Below are 25,350 nucleotides of genomic sequence, written 5' to 3'. Positions count from 1 at the left end.
CTCCTCCTGTTAAAGTCTCCGTTAAACTGTCTAGCGTGGTTTGTCTGCTGCCCTAAGAACCTGCGCGGTGGGGTGGGGCACGCCTGCACGCACCCCACATCCAGCAGATCTGTGGCACTGGGGTTCCCACACCTATGGTGACATCAGAAAACTGCTCAGGACGAGGAAGATCAGTTTGAGTTATTAGAAGAATGAATACCAGACACAGAGTTTCCTTTACTGCGGCACATTCAACTTGTCACTGTCACCTGTCCCCGAACATCAAAAGTGGAAGCAGGGCAGTTTGCTGCTTGTCCTCCATAGGCTGCCGCTTGCTTTCTCATGAGGAGAAAGGCTAAGTGGCCTGCAGACACACAGAATGTCCCTCTCTGGTGTTTGAGAAGCACCAGCTTTAAGGCCCAAGTGAAGTCTCTTGAGAGGTTCCTTGGAACAACGGGAAGAAGGCACTTGGCACAACGCATTTCAGCGTGAACCAGACGTTTTAAGGGTGCTAAGGTTTATGGCCGCAGGGCCCACACTCAATGAGAGGAAAGAGCTCAGATGTGGCAAATGTAATAGGTACAGGAGCCAGGCAATAGAAGTGTGAATCTGGGAGGGCATGAGAAAAGGTGCGTAGACCCCTGCTTTAAACAGGTTCCGGAGCCCTGTCGTTCATTTTTTGGGACATGCGTGCGTCAGCGGTAACAACGCAACTTCTCCCGTTTGGTCTGAGCTCCTGCTGCCACCTTGTGGCTGTGTGTGTGAGGGACCCCGGGAAGGCAGAGCCACTGTGGCTCATCCCCACACTTTGATTTGGAGAGATGAGGGAGCTTCCTTGAGCTCTCGTTTCCTTCATGAGCAGAAGGCAAGGCCACTCCTCAACACACGACTGCCATTTGTGAGGGTCTCGCTGGCCCTGCCATGAGATTTCTAAGAGTCCACAGACGAGATCTCCCATCCTCATGTGCAGTGCCATTCACATAGGGGACCTGCGGATGTGTGTGTCACTATGGAGAAGGCAGGTACCAGCAGGACGGGCACCCACACTCTGTAGCTCTGTACTTCAGAGTCTGTCGGGAACAAGTCCCCTTTCAACTAGGGGATTCAGGAGTCCTCTGAGGCAGGAAAAATGCGAGCTAATCAAAGCTAATTTTTAAATTTTTGTTATTTTTTAAAGCCTACAGCACCTGGTCTCCTAGGTGGTCTCCCATCCAAGTATTAACCAGGCCGACCCTGCTTAGCTTCCGAGATCGGATGAGATCGGTGTGTTCAGGGTGGCATGGCCATAGTCTACAAAAGTAATTTTAAAAAGTTCCATTACATCACAGGATTGTCTTCTTTTTAGCACTTCCCCCTGCCCCCATTGATGCTGTATGCTGAAATCTTGACACTGTCCTGACTTCCATTGGTGTATGGTTCGCAATCGTGAGCTCCTTAAGGCCAAGGACCTTTCCTATCCATGACCTGTATCTAGCACAGGGCTGAGCACAGAGGTGTTAAATGTTCTTGAGTGAAAGAACCCTATGCTATCTGATCAGCACATCCCGTCAGTTCTTCCGGAAGTCCTTCTCTTATCCATAGCCCTCCTCTTTATTCCCAGGGCCAATGCAATGGGTGCTGTGTGCCACCCAGATTCTCCTTTGCCATGAGACGCTCATTCCCCAAACACTCAAAGATAAGTCCCTCTCCAGGAACTGCCTTCCTTTCAAAAGCAGCAGGCAGTCTCCTCCTGGGGGCAGCCCACATCCAATTACTGATCTATGCTGGTAGGGGTGGCTCCAGCCATGGGACCCACTGGTCCTGTCACATACTGTAGCCTGATACAACAATTGTTGGCCCAATAGAACAACTGAGTGGCCTTTTAAAGGTGTAGCTGAGGTGCCAGCTTGGGAACGATACCCTGTGGGGTTTGGGTACCATCCTTCAGGATGGAGGATACCTCCTAAATCAATGACCATTCTAGTGGTTCCGTGGCTCCGAGAGGCAGAATACATGAGACTGGGAACCAGGCAGACATGGGAATGACCCCGCTGTACATCTTCACCAATGACCCGCTTGGGGAATTTGGGCTTCCTACACCCACGACTTTAGGCTCTGTGGGTCTAAAGAACCTGTTTCCATCAGAGGATACAAGAGTCTCATTCGACTTCAAGCTCCAGATGTTGCCCAGTCACTCTGGGTTCTTTGTGCTAAGAGATCAGCAGGCAAGAGGTCACCATAATGTTAGGAATAATGGACCCTAATCACAGGAGAAGGCAGGGCTGCTGTCACACAATGGGGGCAGTAGAGAACGTGCCTGGCACCCAGGTGATATGCCGCAGTGTCTCTTGGTAATCCTTTGCCCACTTTAAATGGGAAATGATCAGTCAAGTACACCAGTCACTGCCTGAGAAGGGGCTCAGAGCTTTCAAGGATGAAGGAGGCTGGTCATCTCAGCAAGAAAGCCTACCCTACAGGTGAGAGGAGGTAAGCACCTAGATATGAAGAGGTGCTAATCAAAAAGGCAGTAGAGGAAGGAGATTCATGAATGGTGTGCCCTGCCCAGATTTTAGAATCGAGGTAAATATTCTCCCGAGCTGCCCGGAGTGTTGCCCTCCCCAGGGAGTTTTCTCAGCATCTTGTTTTAATTCTGGACATCTCAAAAGGGCCACCCCAGCTCTAGAGCTCCCTATGGATTTCAACTAAAGCCTCTGTTGTGACTATATCACAGTTCCATTTTCTCCTCTGCTCAATCCAGCTCCTTGTGCTCCCTCGCACCTATCATCCCTAAAAGCACTCCCCAGTAAACGTCCTGTGCAAGAGTATCAGGCTCAGAGTCTGCCTCCACCGCTGCTAACACACTCCACTCACATCTTAGTCCGGGCCAACACTGCCTCAAGGCGCAACAGCCGCCAATGACTTCCTCAGGGCTTCCCCTGCATTTCAAACATCCTGTGCACACTTACCAAGAGAATTTTCCCCAATCCTGCCTCCATCATGCCATTTATTACATGAATTATCTCAAATTACTGAACATCAGGTAGGAAAAACTTGTACGTCAATGGAAAACTGTATTGTCTACACCATATCCGTCTTATCAGATTCTGATTCTGTGGCAACTCTTTTCTAACTTTGTAAGTTGTAGGTAACTGCTAAGACATGCAACTTCTGTCTCCTCTAGTAGAGAGTCAACTGACCCCCCCCATAAAAATAAAAAAATTGTCTCCATTTACAATTCATTTCAACATTCCCTTACTCTATATAGATTTGTGCTTTGTAAAAACTTTAAATTTTAACTGATTATAACATATGGTTAATTCTCTAGATTAATACTTTAAATAGTCTTGAACATGTGTATTTTTTATATCTGAGAGTTTACCTTCTCCTGAAAATTATCTTTTAGCTCTCGATTTCCACATATGTAAGTAAGATGGCGATAAAAACATTTGGCAGGTTTGTTCTGGCATACATTAGGGACTCACATGCTTACTGCCATCAACCTTTTCCAAAAAAAAAAAAAAAAAATCATTCCGGCTTTATACAGTCCTTTCGCTGAAACTTACAATGCAAATGGAATGTATTTTCCAGAATCTTTAATCTGGCAGAGTTATCACATGCCAGCCCTTTGCCACAGACACATCAGCAACTTGTTTTACTTTCTTTTTACTATTAAATTGATCATGTCTAATTAGTCTATCATTGTAATTTATTATCTTTCATCTTTGAATATGGAATATTTACAAAATCAATTTACAACAATCCTTTTCAGGCTGAACAGACTCCAAATTTTAAACTTTCTTTTTAAAAATTGATTTTAATCTCTTTAAACATTTGTTTGCTCTTAGCGTAAAAATCACAAGTGAGAAATTATTTGATATAGTCCCTCTCCTCCCCAAATTGATGGTGTACTTGGAGAAAGTAATTAAATTCTTCTTAGTTGGAAATGTAATGAAGTACTAGGTCTAATAAATTTATGTCCTCCACATTGTAAGATAAAGGGACTTTCCCAGGCTTCAACTAGTAACATTCTCACCTATGGTTAAAACCAATTCTCTCCAATCAAAGCAGGAAGTGGGCAAGGTGTTGCAGTAATCCAATTCAACTGTCTAAGCAGAAGTGGAAGCTGGATGTGAAAAAAAGCTGGAGCCTAACATAGTCATGTTAACTTATCTGAAGCAAAAATGTGACAATAGAAGAAATGTGCTCTGCTTGGAGTCCAGAAAAAGGAAGCCAAAGACCAAAAATTGACAGTGTTCACCACAGAATAAAAAAACTAAAATTGACAGACATAAATATTCTATCAAAAATTATCAAGCATGCTTGTCCCAAACCAGAGAAAAAAAGAAATGACGTTCACAATTATACACTTCTTGTGTTTTAATTCTAGATCTAAACTAACTTCTGATAACCCATGTCGCCTATCGGTTATCTTCTAATATAAGGCTAGAAGTGCCCTAATTTCTAGAACTGTAAATTAATAAATTGGCACTTTAATCAACACATTGATTTTTCTACTACTTTCATTATTATTAGTTGGTTCTGAAGTTAATTTGGGTTTTTAAAATATCAAGCATCTAAAAAACTTAGGTTCTGACACAGTCATGTTTAAGTACTAACTTCTAACAAACCCTAAAGCCAACCATTTTAGGATAGCCAATCTGCCTCTCTTTAGAACTTCTTACTGCTCCATGTTAATTCTACGTCTTATGCCATCTTACTCCTTTATCTAAAACACACTTTGTGCAACTTTAGCTAAAAAATGCTAAACTTCATTATAAAAAAATGCACCCTAAATTTGACTTTATCTTCCATGCTATTTAGAAAAGCAGCTGAGGATCTTGACTTTTTTAGGCCAATGTCCAATTTCCATTAGGCTTGCTGTGTGTGCCATGGGCACACGGGCCAGTGCCTTCCTTGGTGGTTATGCCATATCATCTAATTAATGGTGACACAGAAGGTTTCTCTATGTTTCAGTACTTGTCATTTCTTTGGCCCTCTCACCCATGACCCGGATAACCTGTAGGTTTTCTTTCTGACTTGCTTTTCAGAGGGTGACTAACATAGGTTGAGAAACAGAGATGTTAACTAGAGACATGCTGGAACCTGTGAAATTAGATAGTTTTCTGGTTTCTAGAATGGAAAAGATATTATCAATAGAAACTACTTTTTTTTTGCTTCTTGTCCTCTGGCCCTATGTTTTCAAAGAAGAAGTCTAAGATCACACAAAATGAATCATAAGCCTACAAAGGGATGGTTTTCAGTAATTAAACTGCAGTATTTCTCCATTCATCCCACCCAACTCAAGATAAAGTTCACTTAGCTTTTACTTGAGACACATTTCAGTGCTTAGGCTCTGAATGGAGATTTCGTTCCATTTAGAATGAACTGAAAGGTTAAGCTTGGGGCTGAAGAAGGACTCCACATTGGCTATCTCTTGTCTCTACTATTACTGCAGCTATATCAGCCCATGTACCACATCTGATATACAAGGATCAATAAAAACTCTAGGCTAGAAAAATAACTGCCTAGAAAACATGAAAAAACCCACTGTGTTGTAAGTAAAAGGAAATACTGATTTCTAAATCGTAAATAATGTGATTCTGTAATTTAATCAGAACCTATAGGCATGCAATATGTCAATGGGATCCTGAATCTCTTTCATTGGCCTACTTGTTTTATCTGAGGTGTCTGGCCTACCTTTATAACACATTTTGGGCTGGATGGGACACAAACTTTAGAATAGTTGTCACATCCACACCAATTTCTGAGGCGTCTGATCCTGTTTTCTCTCAGCTCCTGCTATCCATCTCAGAGGACTTGGTTTATACCATGAGACCCTGTGCACACCACTCACCACCTCCAACCCTCTCCATCATGGGTGGGTACAATCTGCAGGTTGGCTAGTGACACAGACAAGGCTAAACTTGAAATGAATACCATACATAAAGTCAAGGTGAAGGCAAACCAAAGCTAAAGTAACATGATGTTTAATACAGAGATAGGGTGGTGAAGGCGCCAGTTAAGAGTAAGAAAAGGATTAACATTTGACATAGGAACCTCTCTACCAAACAAAAACAAGAAAAGCTGTACAAAATATGAGAAGAGATTTGGAGGCACTGGAGAGCTATGACAGTAACGATAACTTCAGAGGCCAAGACCCCAGAGAGAAGGGAGGCCCAGAGAGATAAGATTGCTATTTGGTACCACATCCGCCAATCTGAAAGCAGTGTTCAGGAGATCTAGATAGTGAAATTATTAGACATGACCTTTACTGATTGGTAATATGTTTACTAAATTAAAAAACAAGAGAGAGTATCAATAGTTAACTGAAAACTACATTAAAAAAATCAAATGGGAATTCTGGAACTGAAAAATACAAAAACTAAAACTAAGAACTCAACAGATCCGTTTACCAGTAGATTAGCTACAGCTAAAAAATAAATAAATAAATAAACTGGAAGATATGTAGAATATTCAGATTGAAATATGGAAAGACTAAAGACAGAACATTCAGAAGAGAATATAAGGGATAAGGGACTTGGTAAAAAGGTATAATGTATTTGTAACTGCAGTGTGAGAAGAGAAGAGAAAGAATGAGGCAGAAGGATTATTCGAGGAGATAATAATGGCCAAGACTCAAGAGATAATAAAACATCTTGGCAAGATAAATACAGAGAAAACTATACATAAGCTAAATATGAAAAACTACTAAAAGACAAAAATGAAATCTTAAAAATAACCAGAATAAAAGGCATTCATTGCCTTTCAAAAGAGCATGAGGACTAAAAGAAACCAAGAAAGCCAGAAGACAATGCAATACTTTTGAAGTGCAAAATGAAAACCATCGCCAATTCAGTGCTCTGTATCTCACCCAAAAAAGCTTTAAAAAAAGACATTTTCACACCCAGAAAAAATAAAACCTCAGGGAATTTGTGACTAGCAGAGCAACAGTCAGTAAAGAGAGTTTTTCAGGTAGAAAAAATATCATTCCAAACAAAACCATAAAATCATAAAGATATAGAAAGGAATAAAGAACAATACAAAGAGTAAGTATGTGACTAAATCTAAATTAATAAAAACTATACTAAGTGATAGTAATGTCTTTGAAGTTTAAAATATATACAGAGTTTAAAATGCATGTCAAAATAGTACGAAAGATGGAGTTAGTGCAGGAGGTTGTAAAGTATCGAGTAGAGAAGCTATAATTTTAATAACCACTAAAAGAATAAAAAGATAATACATAGCCATTTGAGACAACATGGATGGATCCTGAGAGTATCATGCTAAGTGAAATAAATCAGACAGAAAAGGACAAGAACCATATGATTTCGCTTCTATGTGGGATATAAAATTAAAAAGCAACAAATGAACAAAGACAACAAACTCAGAGACACAACAGTAGAGAGGTGGCAGAGGGGAAGTGCCCTGGGGAGGACAGAAAGGGTAAAGGGGTCAAACATATGGTGATGGAAGGAGACTAGAATCTGAGTAGTGAGCACACAACAGAATACGCAGATATTGTATTATCAAGTTGTACACCTGACACATATTATTAACCAGTTATCCCAATAAATTTAATTTAAAAAAAGATGTATAGTTAATAAGCAAAGGAATAATAATGCAAATGACTTATTCCAAAATGTGGTAAGAAAGGAAAGAAAAGATACACAGAAAAGATGGGACAAAAAGAAAACAAATAGTAAAATGGTAAATTTAAGCCAAAAATATCGATAATTATCTTAAATGTAAATGGACGATATTCCATTTAAAAGACATTGTTAAACAAGAAAAAATCTTAATATGTGTTGGTTTAGAAGAGTACACCCTACATATGAGATAGAAAGGTTGAAGGTAAAACAATAAAGTTATACTACACAAATCTGTTAAGCAATACTAACAACATCGGATAAAGTAAATTTTAGGGCAAGAAGCATTACTGGAATGGAAGAGGGCATTTATAATGATTTAAGGTGCCAATCAAGTAAAAGAAGTCTTCCAAATGTATATGTACCTAATAATATAGCTTCAAAATATGTTAAAACTTGATAGAACTAAAAGGAGAAATAAATCTATAACTATAGACCAAAGAACAAATTGTTAAGAACATACACCATCTGAATAACATAATAAAATCGACTAAATTTTTCCTCAAAAATGAAGTCAGCCTATTGTTTCAGGGAAAGCAAGTGATATATATGGTATAGAAGGCTTTCTTGACTGTGGACTATAATATTTCTCCCAAATGCTCATTGGAACATTTATCAAAATTTGAGAGAGTCACAAAGAAAGGCTAAACAAATTTCAAAGGACTAATATCATACAGAGTTTCTCTGACCATGGTTATTAAGCAATTAAGTAGAAAATTGCCAAATATCTGAAAATTAATCAATATGGGTCTAATTAACCCATGGGTAAAAGAAGGTTTCATTGTAGAAATAGATAATAATGATTGGTAATGGAAATACAATCTATCGAATCTTATTTAATGCAGCCAAAGCCAGTGGTTAAAAAGAAATATGTAGCCTTAAAATGCAGATAGTAAATACAAAGGCTGAAAACAAAGAGTTGAGTGTTCATCTCGAAAAGTTAGGAATAGCAAACTAGAAAATAGAATAAATAAATATAAATGTAGAAATAAAGTTAAACAAAAACAAAAACAAAGGATGAACAAAGCCAAAAATTGGTTCTTTGAAAAGAATTTCTTGTTGAGTCTAAGAGAAGGCAAAAATAATCAGTATTAGGAATGAAAGCCGGGACATCCCTACGGATGTTACAAATACTACAAAGGTGAAAGAATGTTGTTACTTTATGCCAATAAATTTGAAAATGAAAATGAGATGGGCATGTAACAGTGACTTCAACAGCATAGTTTGCAGTCTCACAGAAGTGCTCAAGACCCTCTCAACAACTCCACGAAATCAAAATTATTTTCATAACTAATACATCATCTGCCTTTTTCACTGTATTAACATTTGCAATGATTGTGCAAAAGAAGTGGTGAGTAAAACTGGGAGCTTTAGCAGGAATTAAGGCAATGGTACCAAACTGTACTAGTAGCCATTTTATTCTTTACCACCATGCATTCAAAGGGGAAAAAGTCAGTTTCACTTAAGAATGTCCTCAATGAAGCAACAAAAATTGTTAATTTTTAAAATCTTGCTCCTCCAAAACACATATTTTTAATATTCTATGTGGCAAAATGGGAAGTATGCACAAATCACTTCAGCACACCAAAGTATAGTTTTCTCAAATAGCCTTTTCTGATTGAGTTATGAGCTGAGATAGTCACTTTTTTCATGCAAGGCCATTTTTACTTCAAAGAATGAATGACTAATAGACAAACTACAGTTACTCAGACTTCAGTATCTGATATTTCCTCAAAAATGAAGTGAGCCAGTTGCTTTAGGGAAAAGAACCGACAATATTTATTACCAATGACAAAATTTGAGCTTTCAATCAAATATTTTAATTTTATAAAACTTCTGTCACATGAACTGTACAGATTCCAGATAAAGATGTACCTGATTAGATCAATGTCAATATGAGCAAATGTGATTTTTAAATATTGTATCGATATTAGTCAACATTTGGAAAATCTGTAAAACTCAGAGATCCACTATTTTCTACACAATAAATGATGTTATAAAATTACACACAGGTAAAAAAGCCATTCCAAGTAAGATAAAGCAATGGATTTTAATGTAATCCAGTACAAATGGGATTCCTCATTGCAACTAACCTTTAAGAAACTACCACTTGTCAAATTTTAGTAAAGTATCAAAACAAGAATATCAACAATTATCTGAAAAGACTATTAAAATACTCTTTTCCAAATATGTGTGTGTGTGTGTGTGTGTGTGTGTGTGTGTATAATGTATGAGGCTAGGTTTTCTTCATATTCTTAAACCAAAATAACATAATGCAACATATTGTATGTATAAGCAGATAGGAGTTCAGATGTGATATAGTTTCTCATTTGGAAACATTATTTTAAATAAAAGTGTTAACATGTAATGAGTTCATTTAAAAATAACATCTTTAAAATGTGTTTTAATTTCTAATGCAATAAATATAAGCTACATAAACCAATTTTTGAGGGGCCTCAATAGTTTAAAGTGTAAAAGTATCGAGAGACCCAATGTTTGAGAACTGCAGTCCTAGAAAAACCCAACTTAACAAAACAGACTAAAAAAAAAAAAAAATCTGAATAGTACTTTAGAAACTGAATCTCTAATTAAAAGCCGCTCCTAAAGATCATTTCAGGTCCGGGTGGTTTTATTCAATTTTTTTCCCAATAACTCAAGGAAAAAAGTAATTTACATGGAGAAGTACGAAAGTGTCATGAGACACAAGGCAGCCCCTTAGAAAGAGAGAGCAAACATCTGGACCTACGCCCACCTCAGTTTCTGCTGACTTTCTGTTCTAGATCTGCTACAGATACATCCTAGATGAAATACCTTATTTGTTAGGTGGTCCAAGTCTCTGTTTCTTGAAAACAATACTAGACTTCTGGAAAGCTACGTACAGATCTGCTGTGGACATTGTGGTCAACTCCTTGTACGCAAGCATACAGTCTGGGGAATGGATTCTAGGTTCAAGGTCAGGCTGATTTGTCTAAGCCAATCATGGTGATTGTTTCTCTCATCAGTGACTAGTTTAGAAAATCAGAACATAGGGACAACAATCTTGCATATGACAAATCTATATTAATAAGATGCAAAGAGAAATATGTGGAAGCTTCTGGGAAATTTTCCCACTCAAGAGGTAACAGGAAGCACTTTTTTGGGGAATGATGATATATGAGGTCCAGAAATACAAACACCTAGCTCCAGTCTGCAAAGGAAGGCAGAATACATAAGAGGGTATAATTGAGAAAAGTACAGATGTATAGACTTGGAGTAACATGAATAAACCAATTCTGAAAGCCCAGCCTATCTTTGATTTTGCAGTGAGCCAATTTCCTGTTTCACCAATTTTGAATTGGGTTTTCTCTTTCTTGTAACTGCAAGCATCTCAACTAAATTAATATCTTAGGACTCTATTTACAAAACTGAGATAATCTAAACTGAGTCCAGTTGGCTAATTCTAAAATTTTTTCACTGTAAAAAAATAAATATGGTTTCACATCGCAGTTGTACAAAAGTTTGTTGTACAACTTTTGTACAACAAATACAGATTCGTCTAGCTTATAAATTTGCCCCAAATACAGATTCGTCTAGCTTATAAATTTGCCCCAAATTTATAAGCTAGACGAATCTGTATTTTATCTAAAGAAAGGTACACCTTGCTTTAGACATTCATACTACACTGTGAATTCCCATTGGGATGTTTGTGACATACTGTATTATTAATTGGTATACAACCGAGAAGTGGTGGGTGATATGTGAGAGCAACCCATTAACAGTAGAGTTGACCCTTGAACAACATGGTGGTTGGAGACACCTCCCCTCCGCCCATGCAGTTGAAAATCCACATATAACTTCTGACTCCCCCAAAACTTCAGTTGTCCCTTTGTTTCCAAGGGGAATTGGTTCCAAGACCCTTGAGGATACCAAAATCCATGGATTCTCATGTCCCCTACATAAAATGATATAGAATGATGCATTCCATACAGTCATCCCTCCGTACCCACAGTTTCCCAACCGGGGATCAAAAATACTATTTTTTATCCATAGTTGGTTGAATCCATGGATGTGAAACCCCTGGATACAGAAGGCTGATTGTATATTTATTTTTTAAAATCCACATACAAATGAACTTATGCAGTTCAAACATATTGCTCAAATGTCAACTGTGTTATGAATCTAGGGGCACTACTTGGTATCTGCTTAAATTCAGTGCTGCCCTGGTTATGAGGGTGCGGGAGAGGGAGGAGTTAGATGGGGTAAAAGGAGTCAAATATGTGGTGACAAAGAAATCTAACTATGGGCAGCAAATACACAATGTAATATATATATGACTTACTGTTGAATTGAAACTTACTGTTGAATTGAATTGTACACTTGAAACTTATTGGATTTTGTTAACCAATGTCACCATCATTAAAAAGAAATCAATATGCAAAACGAAAAAAAAAATTCAGTGCTGTCCCAGGACACTGACTTTATCTGATAAAGAGAGGTCAAGAGCTTGTGCTTCAGGATGGGACTGGAACCTGGAGTATTCTTATATGGGCCAGTTACTATGCATTCGTACAATATTCTTGGGAGCAAAATGGAACCCAGAACCCTGGACTAAAGAATGACTTTTCCCTTTTGGCACAATTTACTGGGCACTGAAATTGAAAGGTTTCTTAAAAGGTTTACACACAAGACGGATTCCTCTCTAGCCACTTGCTTTTAATGTATATCCTGAGGAACTACAAAGCAATCTAGGGATCTTCTTATACCAATTTACAATTTATACTTCTCCAAGTATACGATTTAATTATATTTAGTTTCCTTTAATAAGCACATATGAAGAAGGGGGAAAATAAAACTAGTATTTTGTATAGTAAGTGCTGAATGAATACTCAAGAAGCCATTATTTAGTCGTGTCTTTACTTCACAAAAGAGCTTTTTACCTGCCCCAGAAGAAAACATACCTCTATGGTGAGATTCACTGGATACCCATCAGCAAAACTCTTCCGGATCCTTTAGGAGGGAAAACACTACGTAAACTGTATTTTAAGAATAACAAAGAAGTTTAATGGGGCCCAAATTTCATGTCAACCTCCCTTTGAATCTCTGGCTCCAAGATCAATGCGGCTCACATACATGAAGAATTCTTTTGAAGATGGGTTTCATTTAACCAGCACGTTTCCTGTCACCAGAAAAAATACTATCCTTTAATACTAAATACCGCTCCATTTCCAGTTGTGCCACTGTGATCCCTGGCAGGAAGATCACAAGTTGTTTGGGGCTCTCATGCAGATGGCATGTAATTTATATCCTGCTGATTTGGGTTGTAACTAGTAAAATGACTCACCGAAGGTTTAATAAGTGATTTAATCAAGAGCATATCTATTCTCAGTGTAAATCAGCTTTCATATTCTTTAAGTATGATACATGAAATCTGTAGGTTTATACACACCCCAACTAAGCATTTGCCTGATTTTGGTGACCATAATCCAAATGTTCTTTTCTTTTTCTGTACTGTAATTTAGTACAATATAATGAATATGCACTTTTTTAATAATCCTAATCCTACATGTTCCATCTAATATCTCATTAATGACACATTCAGATAAATTCAGAAGATGTAAATGACAACCCTTCTACCAAGTGTGAAAAGATATCCTTTTAATACAAAATATGTATATTTCTATTATAAGATGAACCATGTTTATAGGTCAAAGCTTGTTTCAAATGATTGTATTTCAGAAACATGTACATGTTTTTAAATACGATCTGAAGAGTTTAATATGGTATATTTTAATTTTTCTTAATTTGACAAAAATGGACAGAAGGCAAAATGAAAAAAAAATTTATTTCCTCAGTGTTTTGTCCACTGTCAATACTGTATTTTTGATGCAATATATTTGCAAAAAAAAAAAAATCTCAGCTTTTATTTTCCATTTTAAACAACTACAATATTTACAAGCTGTTTAGAATAACAAACAATCAGACACACACACACTCACAGACGCACGCGAGTACATATATTCTTATCTCTGGTTTATACTGAATGCTGGTTAGAGGCAATGAATCCTTTCAGAGCCCATGATCAGAAAAGGGAAACCCATTTTCCTTCTTCACACCTACCTTCCTAGAATCATCAGTACTCTTCCTTCCATTTCCTCATGCAGAGCTCATTGCCAGACTTGAACAGGGTTAAGATTATCAGTTTTTACAATTTATTTTTATTTAAACTACAAGCTTTTAAAAAGCACAAGCAGACATGATTTTGCCCTCATTTCTATTATTTTGGTTGTAGAATCAAGCTTCATAATATAAAAAATTTGTTTAACCACAACTACACTAAACCCAAAAGCCATATGGAGTGGCCATCTCATTCTCTACTACTACACTGATTTGAGTTCCAGGTCATCACCCCATCTGTGCAAGTGATACCCAGGAATTCATCCTCATCACAATCTTAGATGATCTTTGTTTTTTCTAGCTTGGCTCCACCGAATCATAAATTGTCAGGTACAGAGCTGAGGCATAAGAAAAAAAGGTATAACCCTATATAATAGGTATAAGTCTTAGAACAGAGTTGTCATATAACCTTGCGATGATAATCAGCTCTGGTTCCCCCAAAGAGTGTTACGTTGCTTCCATAAAATGGCAGATGAGAAAGTTCAGTTCACAAACAGAACTTTTTTTACTTTAATTCAGAAGGAATGTGGCTGATAAGAAATAAACTCTTATCACACATAATTCTTGACAGATGACTGTGATGAGGCGATTCAAAGCAGAAAATATATGTCTGTTTCAAGCAAAATTAATACTCACATATCTTCCAGATCTATTTCTATAATAATCCCTTTCCAATCACTGTTCTTACCTAAACATTTAACAAGTTAAAAATGAGAAGGCCTAGATGTACGTCAGCTAGGTTTTTTTAAATAAGAGAAACAAAGAAAAGAGAGGCTGGTTTTCTAATACTTTAAAAAAGAACACACCAAAAAATCCATTATACATATCCAATGTAGTATTAAAATGTATGCTGCACAAATACATAGTAATATCTATTTTTTCTCTTTCTCCTGATCAATAAAACTCAGTTTCTACATATTACTAAAACATAAAGTTCAAAGTCCACTAATAGGTTCCACGTATCATCTTAGCCTTGATTGACATTATTTTCTCCATTCTTCTTGGAATTAAAAGAAAAGCCTCTAAATAAAAATGGATGTTTTATACATCATCTGAAAAATGTATCTGATCAAAAAAATAATCAACTGGGTCTGTATCCGGGGAAAGTAATTTTATGTTATCACATTATACTACAAAGAAAACTAAGAATGAATACTGAAAACTTATGGGGCGGGGGAAGGGCTTTGTTCATATTCATGAAGAAGTAATAAAAATAATCACAAAAGCAATTAACAACCTGGACTGCAGTTTATAGTTTAGTAACTAATATATATAAATTTCAAGAATTCTTACTCAAAATTACTGTTATCTCTTTCTCAAGTCACATATTTTGGAGGAAGGATTTTCAAAAATTAACTAAAAGAAAAAGATCACTTTAGACTCTGGGCAAATTATAAGTTTAAAAGACCCAGTTCTGGATGAATGACTCAATGTAACAATCCACCAAATGAAGAATTTCTAAGAGAAGCAGAAGGATGCTACTCAAAAACAAAGTAGAATTTACTGAGGCTAAGCCACCCTTGCTTAGATTTGAGGCTGTTTTTTATATTTTGATATGAGGTATAAAAATAAACCAACCTAGAAAAAAATACATCTTTTTAAATGAGATGTAGTTTCCTACATAAAAACTTGTATTTTCATTGCCAGACATTTAGTATACAGAGTAATTTTCAAAATTTCACTCAGGACAGAAACACTATCTGACTACTTCTGTTTCAAGGATTAATAGAAGTATCTCAGATATACTTGAAATATTTTAAAAAATACTTCGAACTTAATGGAAGTTAATCTTCCAGTAATGGAAACCCAAAGAAGGCAGAACACTGATGAAGTTTGTTCACTAATTTTCTGAAAGGAACTAATTTTAAACTAATCTTAAACTAATTTTAAACTAGATTTTAAACTAATCTCCTCTTATCTTAAAAATATACGGCCTCATCAAGTACTCTCAAGCCCCTTACATATCAATGTATTAATTTAGGCTCTTAAAAAAGTTAGCGTTCTTTAGAAAAAAGTGAACATTTAAAGTTTCATCAAGTATTGAAAATGTAAAAAGAGGGCTCACACGAAGTTATAAGCTGGAAGATTAACCAAAAGCTTAATTTTGAGTTATAAAATTATTTTTGCTACTGAATGAGAGGAAACAAAAAGAGAAGCTAAAAATTTATAACTCAAAGGGGGAAAAAATAAAATTAAACAAGAAAAAAAATAGATATCAATGAAGCCATATTTAAAAAAAAAAATCTAGTGTTTTAATTACATATTTTTACTTTTAAATTATAGAACTCTGAAAGTTTGGGCAAATGTGAACTAAAGACACTAACGTATATATGCTGGAGTCTTTCTTGAAAGACTAATGAAAAAAGTTAAGCAGGGAATCTACACAAATAGCTCACTATTTTCTGGGGGGGTGGTGTAGAATAAGACATGTATGATCAATTTAATTAATTGAAGTATGTATATTTCTACATAATAATTTAGGTCAAATTATTCTTAAGACATGAATCTTTCTTCAATTATCACTATTTCCCTTGATGAAATTATTAGCAAAGTATTATTATTTAAAAGACAGTTTTAGTCTTAAAAAATAAGAACAAGTTTCTTTTTAGGGTTTCTCATTCATAAAACTTCACTACAGGACTATCTGATAACAAAGTTCAACTTGTTTTAAGAAAAATGTCCATTAGCTGCTACCGCAAATCAAGACCCAATATATATGTTCTATATACAATCTAGTCTGGCATTTGAAATCTACTTTGGAGTATGTGATGTGTTTTAACAACTGAGGGTAGGGGGTGAGGCTAGGAATAAAAATAAGTCTAACACTTCTGACTGAATTATTTGAAATTGAGGGTTATTTTTTCTGAGTAGGAAAATGAGTTATCTTCCATTTAAGATTGAAAAGGCTCCACTAATCATCTAGGCAATGACCATAAAATGATCATATTTATTTCAGAAAGACAACAAACAGCAGGGAGCATAATTCCTTTGAGAAGATTTTAAATAAATAAATAGATATAGATAATCATATATTCAGCTTCAGAAGGAAAAAAAAAGAGCTCGAACCTTAATGGCATACTACAGATTTGCCAAAAAGAGGCAAATACAGAATATAATGACAGTATCAGGAAAATAGATTTTAATTGGTCAATTCAGAAAGGTACCTTTGTGTAAAGGTTCAGAAAATCATTTGATAAATGTTTTTAAACAGTAAATTTTGCAAAGTGTAAAGTCTGGAAACATCAACACAAGGCACATTGGGTCCTGAATAACCACAAAATTTTAAATTAGAACAAGGAAAAATAAATAGGTTTTGAGTAGAAATGCAGTAAGATGCTGTATATTAACTATTTACTTCCTTTCTTAGTTCTCATTCCTTTTACTGAAGTGTTATGCTATGCTGGAAGATCTCATCACAATTAGTAGAAAAAACAGCTTCTCTCCCCTGTCACCTCATCAAAAAGATACTTTAAACCCAAGCTATCCAATATAATAGCCAGTAGGCATATGTGGCTAATGAATACTTGAAATATGACTAGTGCCACATGTTAAAACAGTAATACTTTGGATATATTAGATTAAATGTATAGTTAAAATTAATTCCACCTGCTTTTCATTTTCCACTCAGAGGTTAGAAAGACGGCTGCTCCTAATGCTCAGAGGATATGTACAGTCTTCTTTGGAGTTTCACACAAAAAGGAAAAGTTTTCTGAAGGATTTAAAAAATGCCAAAAGTTGACAAATTAAATCTAAATTGCAGTTCCCACCTAGCCCAATTATAAATCTGAGTTACATATTTCCCTGAATACATGCACTTAAAAAAAATAAAATTTATGAGACAACATATGAATAAGTCATTTTCACAGTTATAAATATTTCAAATTACAGCTACACACTATAAATTACAGGAAATAAGATTCAAGTAATAGAAAAAGAAGGAAGAAAATAAAAGGCAAAGTTATTACAGAGAGAAATAACAATAAGAACTGCACCATTTAGATAACTGTATTTGAAAAAATTTTACTTGATTAACTGAACTACTTGTGAATGACTTCAAGAGCTAAGAACTCTTAAAATAAAAGGCAACCAATCCTTTCTTTAAATTCTTGGATATTCATCTTCTTCTTTGAAAAGCAAGAGTATTTTCTTCCCGAGACTGACCCCAGCAGAGCTTCCCCAAGTGGAGGGAAGCAGAGTACCTGGGGCACTCACCATGCTGGAGCTCATCTGCAGTGTGGACACAGGAGCTGGCAGTAGTGTTCACAAGACCGACTCATGACTATTGGTTCCGGGAAATGCCAAGGATGAAACTATGTTTATCTTGAGACTTAGTATTCATTTTAAAGAAAACATCCAATGTACTGCAAGAAGTACAGACTACTAACAGAAAAATGGGCAGCTCAGTTTCTGCTATGTATGTTTATAAGGAAAGGGAAGGGGTAAATCCCAAAGGCAATTTAAATAATGGTATTTTATTTTTATATATATAAATAAATGTTCTGAGAAATCTCAGACTTTAGTGCATTGTTGTAAAAAATTAGTGCAGTTTTTTTCATTAAAGTTTTAGCGCTCAAGGAATAAGATATATCTATGTCTGTTCATAGTCTCTTTTTTTCACTGTACATTAAACTTTTATACTGCTATATGTCAAACTGAAGGTTTCTATACTGTTCTGTTTTTAAAAGTCAAGGAAATGAATTTTGTGTTCTATGACAAAACATGGCAATTATTTTTGGCAAAGAAATTAGAAAAATATGAGATCATAGTTTAGAAATCAAGAGTTTGCTGATTTAAAGCAAAGGCAATGCATAGGAAAAAAACTTTTTTAAAGGATGTATTTTAACAGTTTTATCCTTCATGCAAAATGTTTTCTTGGCAGCTAACTTAAAAAAATATTTCAGCTTTATTTGGGGACAAAAACAGTGACAGGAGTCAGGGTGAAGGGCAAAGGAGAGGCGCTTAACCAAGCCCACTCTATGTTCAAGTCTCTCCTATAAAGGATCAAAGTGATACCTGCAGGCATCTTCTGCTCTCTCCTCTCTTTTTCCAATGTCTTGGAATTCAGAAGGAAAAGAAATGTAGTTATAAAACACTGGCTCACACTTCAGCCCCAAGTTCTAGTACCCCAGTTTCAATTACAGTCACATATTTGTCATCAATCTGGACCAGAAGTACTGTCTTGTCAATGTGAGATCTAGTACCTGGATCTCTGCTGCAAGGCACCCATCGGTGAATCACCTAATGATTCAAAATAAAACAGGAAATTAGTGGCAGGGACCTTGAATATACTCACAAACTCTTATTCTTCACTTAAGATTAGAGGTAGAAACTGTTAGATAATTAAGCATAAGTACATAAATCAATTTAAAACATGGATACAAGTCAGTCAAACTACAAAAAGTCAGAGCACCAGAGGGTGCCATTAACAGAACTTACATGGCCTTCCATGCCCTCCTGAGGGCTCCAGTCTTTCCAGCTGTTTCTCCCAGCTTTCAACCGAATGCCTTCATCAGGCCACTGCAGCTCTTTTCTTTTCGACAGGTTGATCCCATCCAGAATTTGACTGGGATCCACGATCTATATTGTAAATAAATATAGATCATTTCCAATTCATTTTTCTCATGAAATTCAAAAATTATATAATCCTAAACAAAATTTATTTCATAGGACTCTGTGTCTCAAGTTCTCCACTGCCTATAATAAAACAAAAAACAATCTTAAGAGCCACCTCCACAATTCCTTTTAGCTTACTGGTAGACCTTACTGCACTGGCCACATGACAATGGCTGAGTAGGAAACAAATATCACCACTGGAAAACTGCTGGCTTTCAGTTTTAATGCCAGCAGAAACTTTTTTTGTAACATTCAAAAATGTTCTAGTCTTCAGATATAAGGTATGTTTTCACAAGAGTCCTTCACTCAACAAACAAAAGAAATAAGAGGCACAGTGCAAAAAGAACTCTGGGCTTACTCACTTGGACTCTGTAAATCACCTCCCCCTTTTTGGCATGTGAATTATTGGCAGGACTTAAGGTGTTGCCTGGCTGTGCATCAGTGGCACTACTCTGACCTCCATCTGTCCCAAGAAAGCCAACGAGCGTGTGATGTTTGCAGGCTGGGATGCTTTGGCTGGAGCTGCTGGAAGAAGGCAGGCCGTGCTGCAAACAGGCCATGCCGCTCTGCCCGGAGGGTTCCATTTGGTTCACCATAGAGAGGCGAGACTGGATGGATGATGGTAAGTTTCGAAGTGATATCTGACTGGTAGAAGAGCGCCGACAAGGCACAAATCCCGTGGTGGACATCCGGAGGGATGAATGCCGGCTGCTGTAGCAGTAAGAAGACTGACTGGCTACTGAGGCCCGAGCAGGGGACTGTCTGACCAGGCTTGACTGTACGGAGTGAGAGCTGTGGCTAGTGCCTAGGGAAGAAGAAACAAAAGCACTCATTCTAAGTGGAATGATTCATGATTTTTTTTTTTTGTAGTTTCTAAGACTTTCTCCCTTTAGCAATTACTTGAATTTATTGAATTTAAATTTTATACCTAAAACTTTTAAAGTCATCAAATAGAAATAAATATCTCAGATGTGTTTTCTTGTGTGGTTTTTTAATCTTTTTTTTGATACAGCATTTTAAAATTCAAATTCTGGGGCAAGAGAAAGACAATTTACAGCAAATGTCACAATTTAAGCTTGGCTTGAATCCTAAAATATCTTTCACAGAAGGATTTCAGAATAACAAGACCTCTTTAATAAACTGGAAATTAAATATCTCATACAAATGAGATAGTGAGAAATATTAATTAAGGATCTACTACATGGCGAGCTCTATTTTGCAAAGTATAGTTTGAATGTTCTTATAATCTACTCCAATGACAAGCTATGCCACCTACGGAGAGACAGTAATACCACACTGTAATTTTCCTATAAAGGATTACTAACAAATATGAATTATCAGTGATACTGAATAGCAGATTCTTCTGTGTCCTTTTTCAAATGGCTGGATCCTGACTCAAGTGATGTTAAGATTATAAGAAAATAATTATTATATTGAAAAAATAGCTACATGTACTTTTTATCTAAAAATAAAGAACTAAACAATGTAAGAAATGGAACATTTAAAAAAACACGTTAAAAGTTTTAGGTTTTCACTCAGAAGTTAAAAAATAATCTTAAAAATGTTGATCATACACCTATTTATAGTCTTAACAATTCCAGTACCACTGGATTTTTTTTTTTTTTTTACACCTACAGCACCTGTTGTGCCTCAGTAGTCTCCCATCCAAGTACTAATCAGGCCCGACCCTGCTTAGCTTCCGAGATCAGACGAGATCGGGCATGTCCAGGATGTGGACTTTTTTTTTAATTGAAGTAAACTGAAGTAAATGTCTTAAGAATTCATCTGATCCAAGTGAAGCAGTAGGAAAAGGGCGGTCCTGGATTAAGTGACCAGCCGTATTAAAAAAGATGAAATCTGATTCCTGCTGCATACCAGGTAGAGCTCATGTAAAAGGTAATTTAAGAATACTTTTTTTTTTTTAAAGATTGGGAACATTTTCTTAAGAAGGATACAAAATGTTCTAATCATAAAGGAAAAGAACAGTAAATCGCTCTACAATAAAATTAACTTCTCAACAAAAAGCAGCAAGCCACTCTTCACAAGAAGAGAAGGGAAAGCCAAGAGACAGAATGGGAGATGTCTGCAGTATAGAAAACTGACAAAGAACTCAAATCCAGAATATAGAAATATAAATGAGAAAAAGATAACCAAATAGAAAAATGGGCAAGAAACTTAATAGGCCCTTCAGAAAGAGGAACAGCTGAAAAACTCACTTAAAAGCTTCCAATCTCAGGAATGAGAGCAATGTGAATTAAAACAGTAAATTAAAGACTACCTGTTCTCCTGCCCCTCTGAGCAAGCAGGATGCCAAGGCAGGAACTGATAATATTCAAAACTGGTTAAAGGTTACCAGATGGGCATTCCTATATATGACTGGCCAGATTACCAATTGGTAAAAAAAAAAAAAACTTTCTGGACATATTTTTGACATGATATATCATGAGTCTTAAATATTTCCATAAACTCTGATGTAGTGATTCCATTTTTAAAGTCTCTAGCCTAAGAAAATAATATATGATTACAAAGATTCATATACAAAGATTATTACAACACTCAGAAGAAACCAAATCATTGTCCAACAGGAGAGAAGTTATATAAATTATATTAATTATTATTAGCCTTTAAAAAGGATACTTTTAAAGACATATTTCGAATAGTGTATATTTATATATCTATGTATATATAATAAATATAAATAAGTAGGATAATGACCACAACTGGAAATAAAAATACTCTCTATATAATTTCCAATTAGGTAATATATCATTCCTCTTTGTATGTACACACATACTAACTGAACCCCACAGCTAAGAGGCTTACATTATACATGTAATTTTGTTTCTTATTACCAAGTGTTGGAGGATAAGATGTGACAGGCGGATGGAGTCCTGCTCCTGATCCCGGGGCTGGATTTCCGGCACTTCCTTGGGATACACTGCCGTGGGGATCATTGGCAGTTGTTGCATTGTTACTAGTGCAGGAAGTTCCACCTCCAGTATCGGAATCTTCAATATTCCCACCACTGTTACATCCAGCTCCACAACCTTTCCTTAACCTAGAACAAATACCAGAGTAAAACGCATTATCCAAGGTCACTTCAAGATAGGTATTTTATTCTTCTTCCGGCTATTTTGAATGTATGATAATACTAATGTGCACCTTTGAAAGTCTTTATGGTACAATCAATATTAGAAACAAAAATGCGTTATGTTTTAATATCTTACTCTTACATTCACTGCCTCGATACTTCCCAACTGATCTAAATATTCTATCATCTTTCCTACACCAACCATAATAAAGAACTGCACATAACACAGTACCATAAAGATCACAGCTGGAAACAGAATTCTTGCCAGTGTCTATTCAGTGCCTCTAAAGTTTACAGCACCTGTAAATCTAATTTATTTAAATTAAACCTAATTTATGTTGTAGCACACCTGAAGGGAGCTGCTATAATAATTTTTCCTTTTCCCTTTTTTTTAAAACTAATGTGTATGGTGACCAACTGTCCTGGTTTGCCCACAACTGTCTTGGTTTAAGCACTGAAAATCCTACATCACAGGAAACTCCTCAGTCCTGGGCACACAAAGCAATATCCAACATTATACGTATTTTTTGAAAAAAAATTTTTTGAACACTATCCTGGTTTGTGTTCTTCCATTTTAATAGGACTGATGTTAAAATGGTAAAACTTTACTTTTTAATGTTTTTAAATTAAAACACCTATTTGAGTGTTTGTTGCTCTAATCCCAGATCCTGTTTTTCTTAAGCTCTGATTTAAGGATCTGAACAACAATTCTGAAGAAATTGAAAATAATATTCTGTGATTTTTTTCTTCACCAGCCACCAAAGGTGGTTGCTGTTCCTACACCATACATTGTAATTTACTAGACAAAAAGGCAGAGAAAAAGTCATGTTCATTCCTGAAGACACTACATATTTGAGATTGGAGTGATGACTGGATTATTAAAATGGCAGTAGTATCTCTGCATCGCATAACCAGGAGTTTCCAATGTACAGAGTGCTCCCCCTACTGCTGGAACAAAATATAATAGAAGAAAGTAATCAATTTGCACAAGTTTCTCATGTTTTTCTCTGTTTCCCTGTTTGCTGACTCACACATTCTAATAGTGGCGATATGCTGCAACAGAAAGTCAAAGAAAATAAGAGAACTATTCAAGACTTTACTAAATGCTAAAGTGATGATTCTTGACCAGATTTGTACATTAGATATACCTAATAAGAGCTGGAAGATATAAATGCTCAGGCTCTATTTCCTGAAGTTCAGATATAACAGATTTATATTGTGCCATGGCATCTGTATTTTTTCTACAAACTTTCCAGGTGATGGTAATGCACACTGCCTAAAAAGTCAGGATATTCCACCACTGAAAAATGCAACCCAACGACTCACCTGTACCAGGTTGACACTATGAAATTTCTGATATTTCCCAAACTGATAGGTCCCCCAAGAATTTCTTTAAGCTGCTCATGGCTGTCAGAATAAGAAGTTGTCAGGGGTGAAACAAAAATCGGGTAGCCAATAGGTTGATCACAAGATGAGTTGATCATGTTTCTCAGAGCTTGCTTTGCATTTTGGATGCTACCTCTCTCTGGGTTACGGTTACGTAGGAAAACAAGCTCCTGCTGCTGCCCTGCCCAGAGACCTCGGACACATTCCTTATTCACCTAAAAACCAGAACACATGGGGATTAGGTCAAGGGGCCAAGAATGAAATTCACATAAACAGAAGAGCAGAAATGGGAGGGGTACAAAAGACATCATGAAAACCAGCTGTGAAAAGCAGGAAAAGTGGGTCACATTTGAATAGAAGTTAACCCATTTTCCATTGTCATTAGCGGGCTGCTAAATAATCAGCACCTACAGAGTTCTTCCCTCTGCTCTGTCTTCTAAAATTATCAAGTAAAATGTAGTCCATTTAGTTTTCCAATTTATTGAAGCACTGAATTTTGTAACTGAGATAATATTTTTGATAAAAATTATAGCTAACAAATATTTAGAGTTGACAGGATGTTTGTGACCTCGTGGCTAATTAAATGAAATAAATCATTACAAACTATCAAAAATAAAATTTCAGAGTTAAGCTTCCCGAAGTCCTGAGATGATTTAAAAACAAGCAAATAAAAAAAAGGGAAATATTAGAGTGAACCATTTACTGATCACTATTATGGCATTTTGCAGCCTAGGAATCACATCGTATTAGCAACATAGAGCGGATGTCTTAAAAGATTCCACCTAAATAGCTTATATAATAAATAAAGACTGTCCAGACAGAAATAAGCAAAAATGTTAAGGCTCTATGGATCATGAGAAAATTTGAGAGGACAGACTAAATTACTGACAGAATAAGTCAAATTAAGTGCTCATAAACAATATATTTTTTCTGTGAAGGAGTTTCAACTACTTTTTAAAAGTCTGTATAGGTTATCTTAAGTTCCAATTTTTTGTGCCTCAAAAACTTACTTTAATGACCCTGAAGCTAAGGTAGCGTCTGTTGAGCATGATGATTTTGTATTCATTGGTGCCATCATCCATGACGTGCCGCAAAGCAAGCAAGGAGGGAGAGTTGGCAAGAACTGCACTCCGCCACGCAGGGTCTCCTTCATGGGCTATTACCAGGTTTTTTTCATGAGATACAATGGCTTCATAGAGCACGGTAGGGTCATCGTACTCATCTGGAGAAGTGAAATGATCCTATATACAAAAATAAAAAGTATATCTTTTTCAGGAAAAGAAGAGAATGACTTCTAGGATAATAAAAAAATGTCTATAATTACTAAATAAGCTGCGAAATGAAAATTCTTAAAAACTGATTTATACAAATATTTATCAGCACATGTTAATATTATTAGAGATATATTATACAAAAAATACTCTAAAAATGTGTTGAAGTCCTGGCATTACCATTTACTAATTTTCTAAACCTAGGAAACAGCTAATAAGCCTCTTTGAGCTT

At 36.0% G+C, this 25,350-nt stretch overlaps 1 protein-coding gene and 1 pseudogene across 6 annotated transcripts in view; both read right to left on the bottom strand.

The window, feature by feature from the left end:
• Positions 1 to 1,154: 1,154 nt before the first annotated feature.
• On the bottom strand, positions 1,155 to 1,270 carry LOC111733747 (annotated as a pseudogene).
• A 12,746-nt stretch (positions 1,271 to 14,016) lies between these two features.
• PCNX1 (pecanex homolog 1) overlaps positions 14,017 to 25,350 on the bottom strand; it is a 139,390-nt gene continuing 128,056 nt past the window's right edge. For 5 of the 6 annotated variants that reach the window (XM_023525807.1, XM_011384829.2, XM_023525805.1 and 2 more), the window contains 6 exons: positions 24,858 to 25,088; positions 23,788 to 24,062; positions 22,223 to 22,428; positions 19,733 to 20,175; positions 19,194 to 19,334; positions 18,638 to 18,995 (listed from right to left, as the gene is read on the bottom strand). In XM_023525807.1, coding sequence (XP_023381575.1) covers positions 18,855 to 18,995; positions 19,194 to 19,334; positions 19,733 to 20,175; positions 22,223 to 22,428; positions 23,788 to 24,062; positions 24,858 to 25,088 — 1,437 coding nt within the window. In that variant the 3' untranslated portion in view covers positions 18,638 to 18,854. Of the gene's footprint in view, positions 18,996 to 19,193; positions 19,335 to 19,732; positions 20,176 to 22,222; positions 22,429 to 23,787; positions 24,063 to 24,857; positions 25,089 to 25,350 lie in introns of all 6 variants that reach the window. The other variant, XM_011384828.2, reaches the window with a different exon arrangement.

This window comes from Pteropus vampyrus, unplaced genomic scaffold (assembly GCF_000151845.1).
Source record: "Pteropus vampyrus isolate Shadow unplaced genomic scaffold, Pvam_2.0 Scaffold631, whole genome shotgun sequence".
Taxonomy (NCBI): domain Eukaryota; kingdom Metazoa; phylum Chordata; class Mammalia; order Chiroptera; family Pteropodidae; genus Pteropus; species Pteropus vampyrus.
This window is presented reverse-complemented; position numbering and strand designations above follow the sequence as displayed.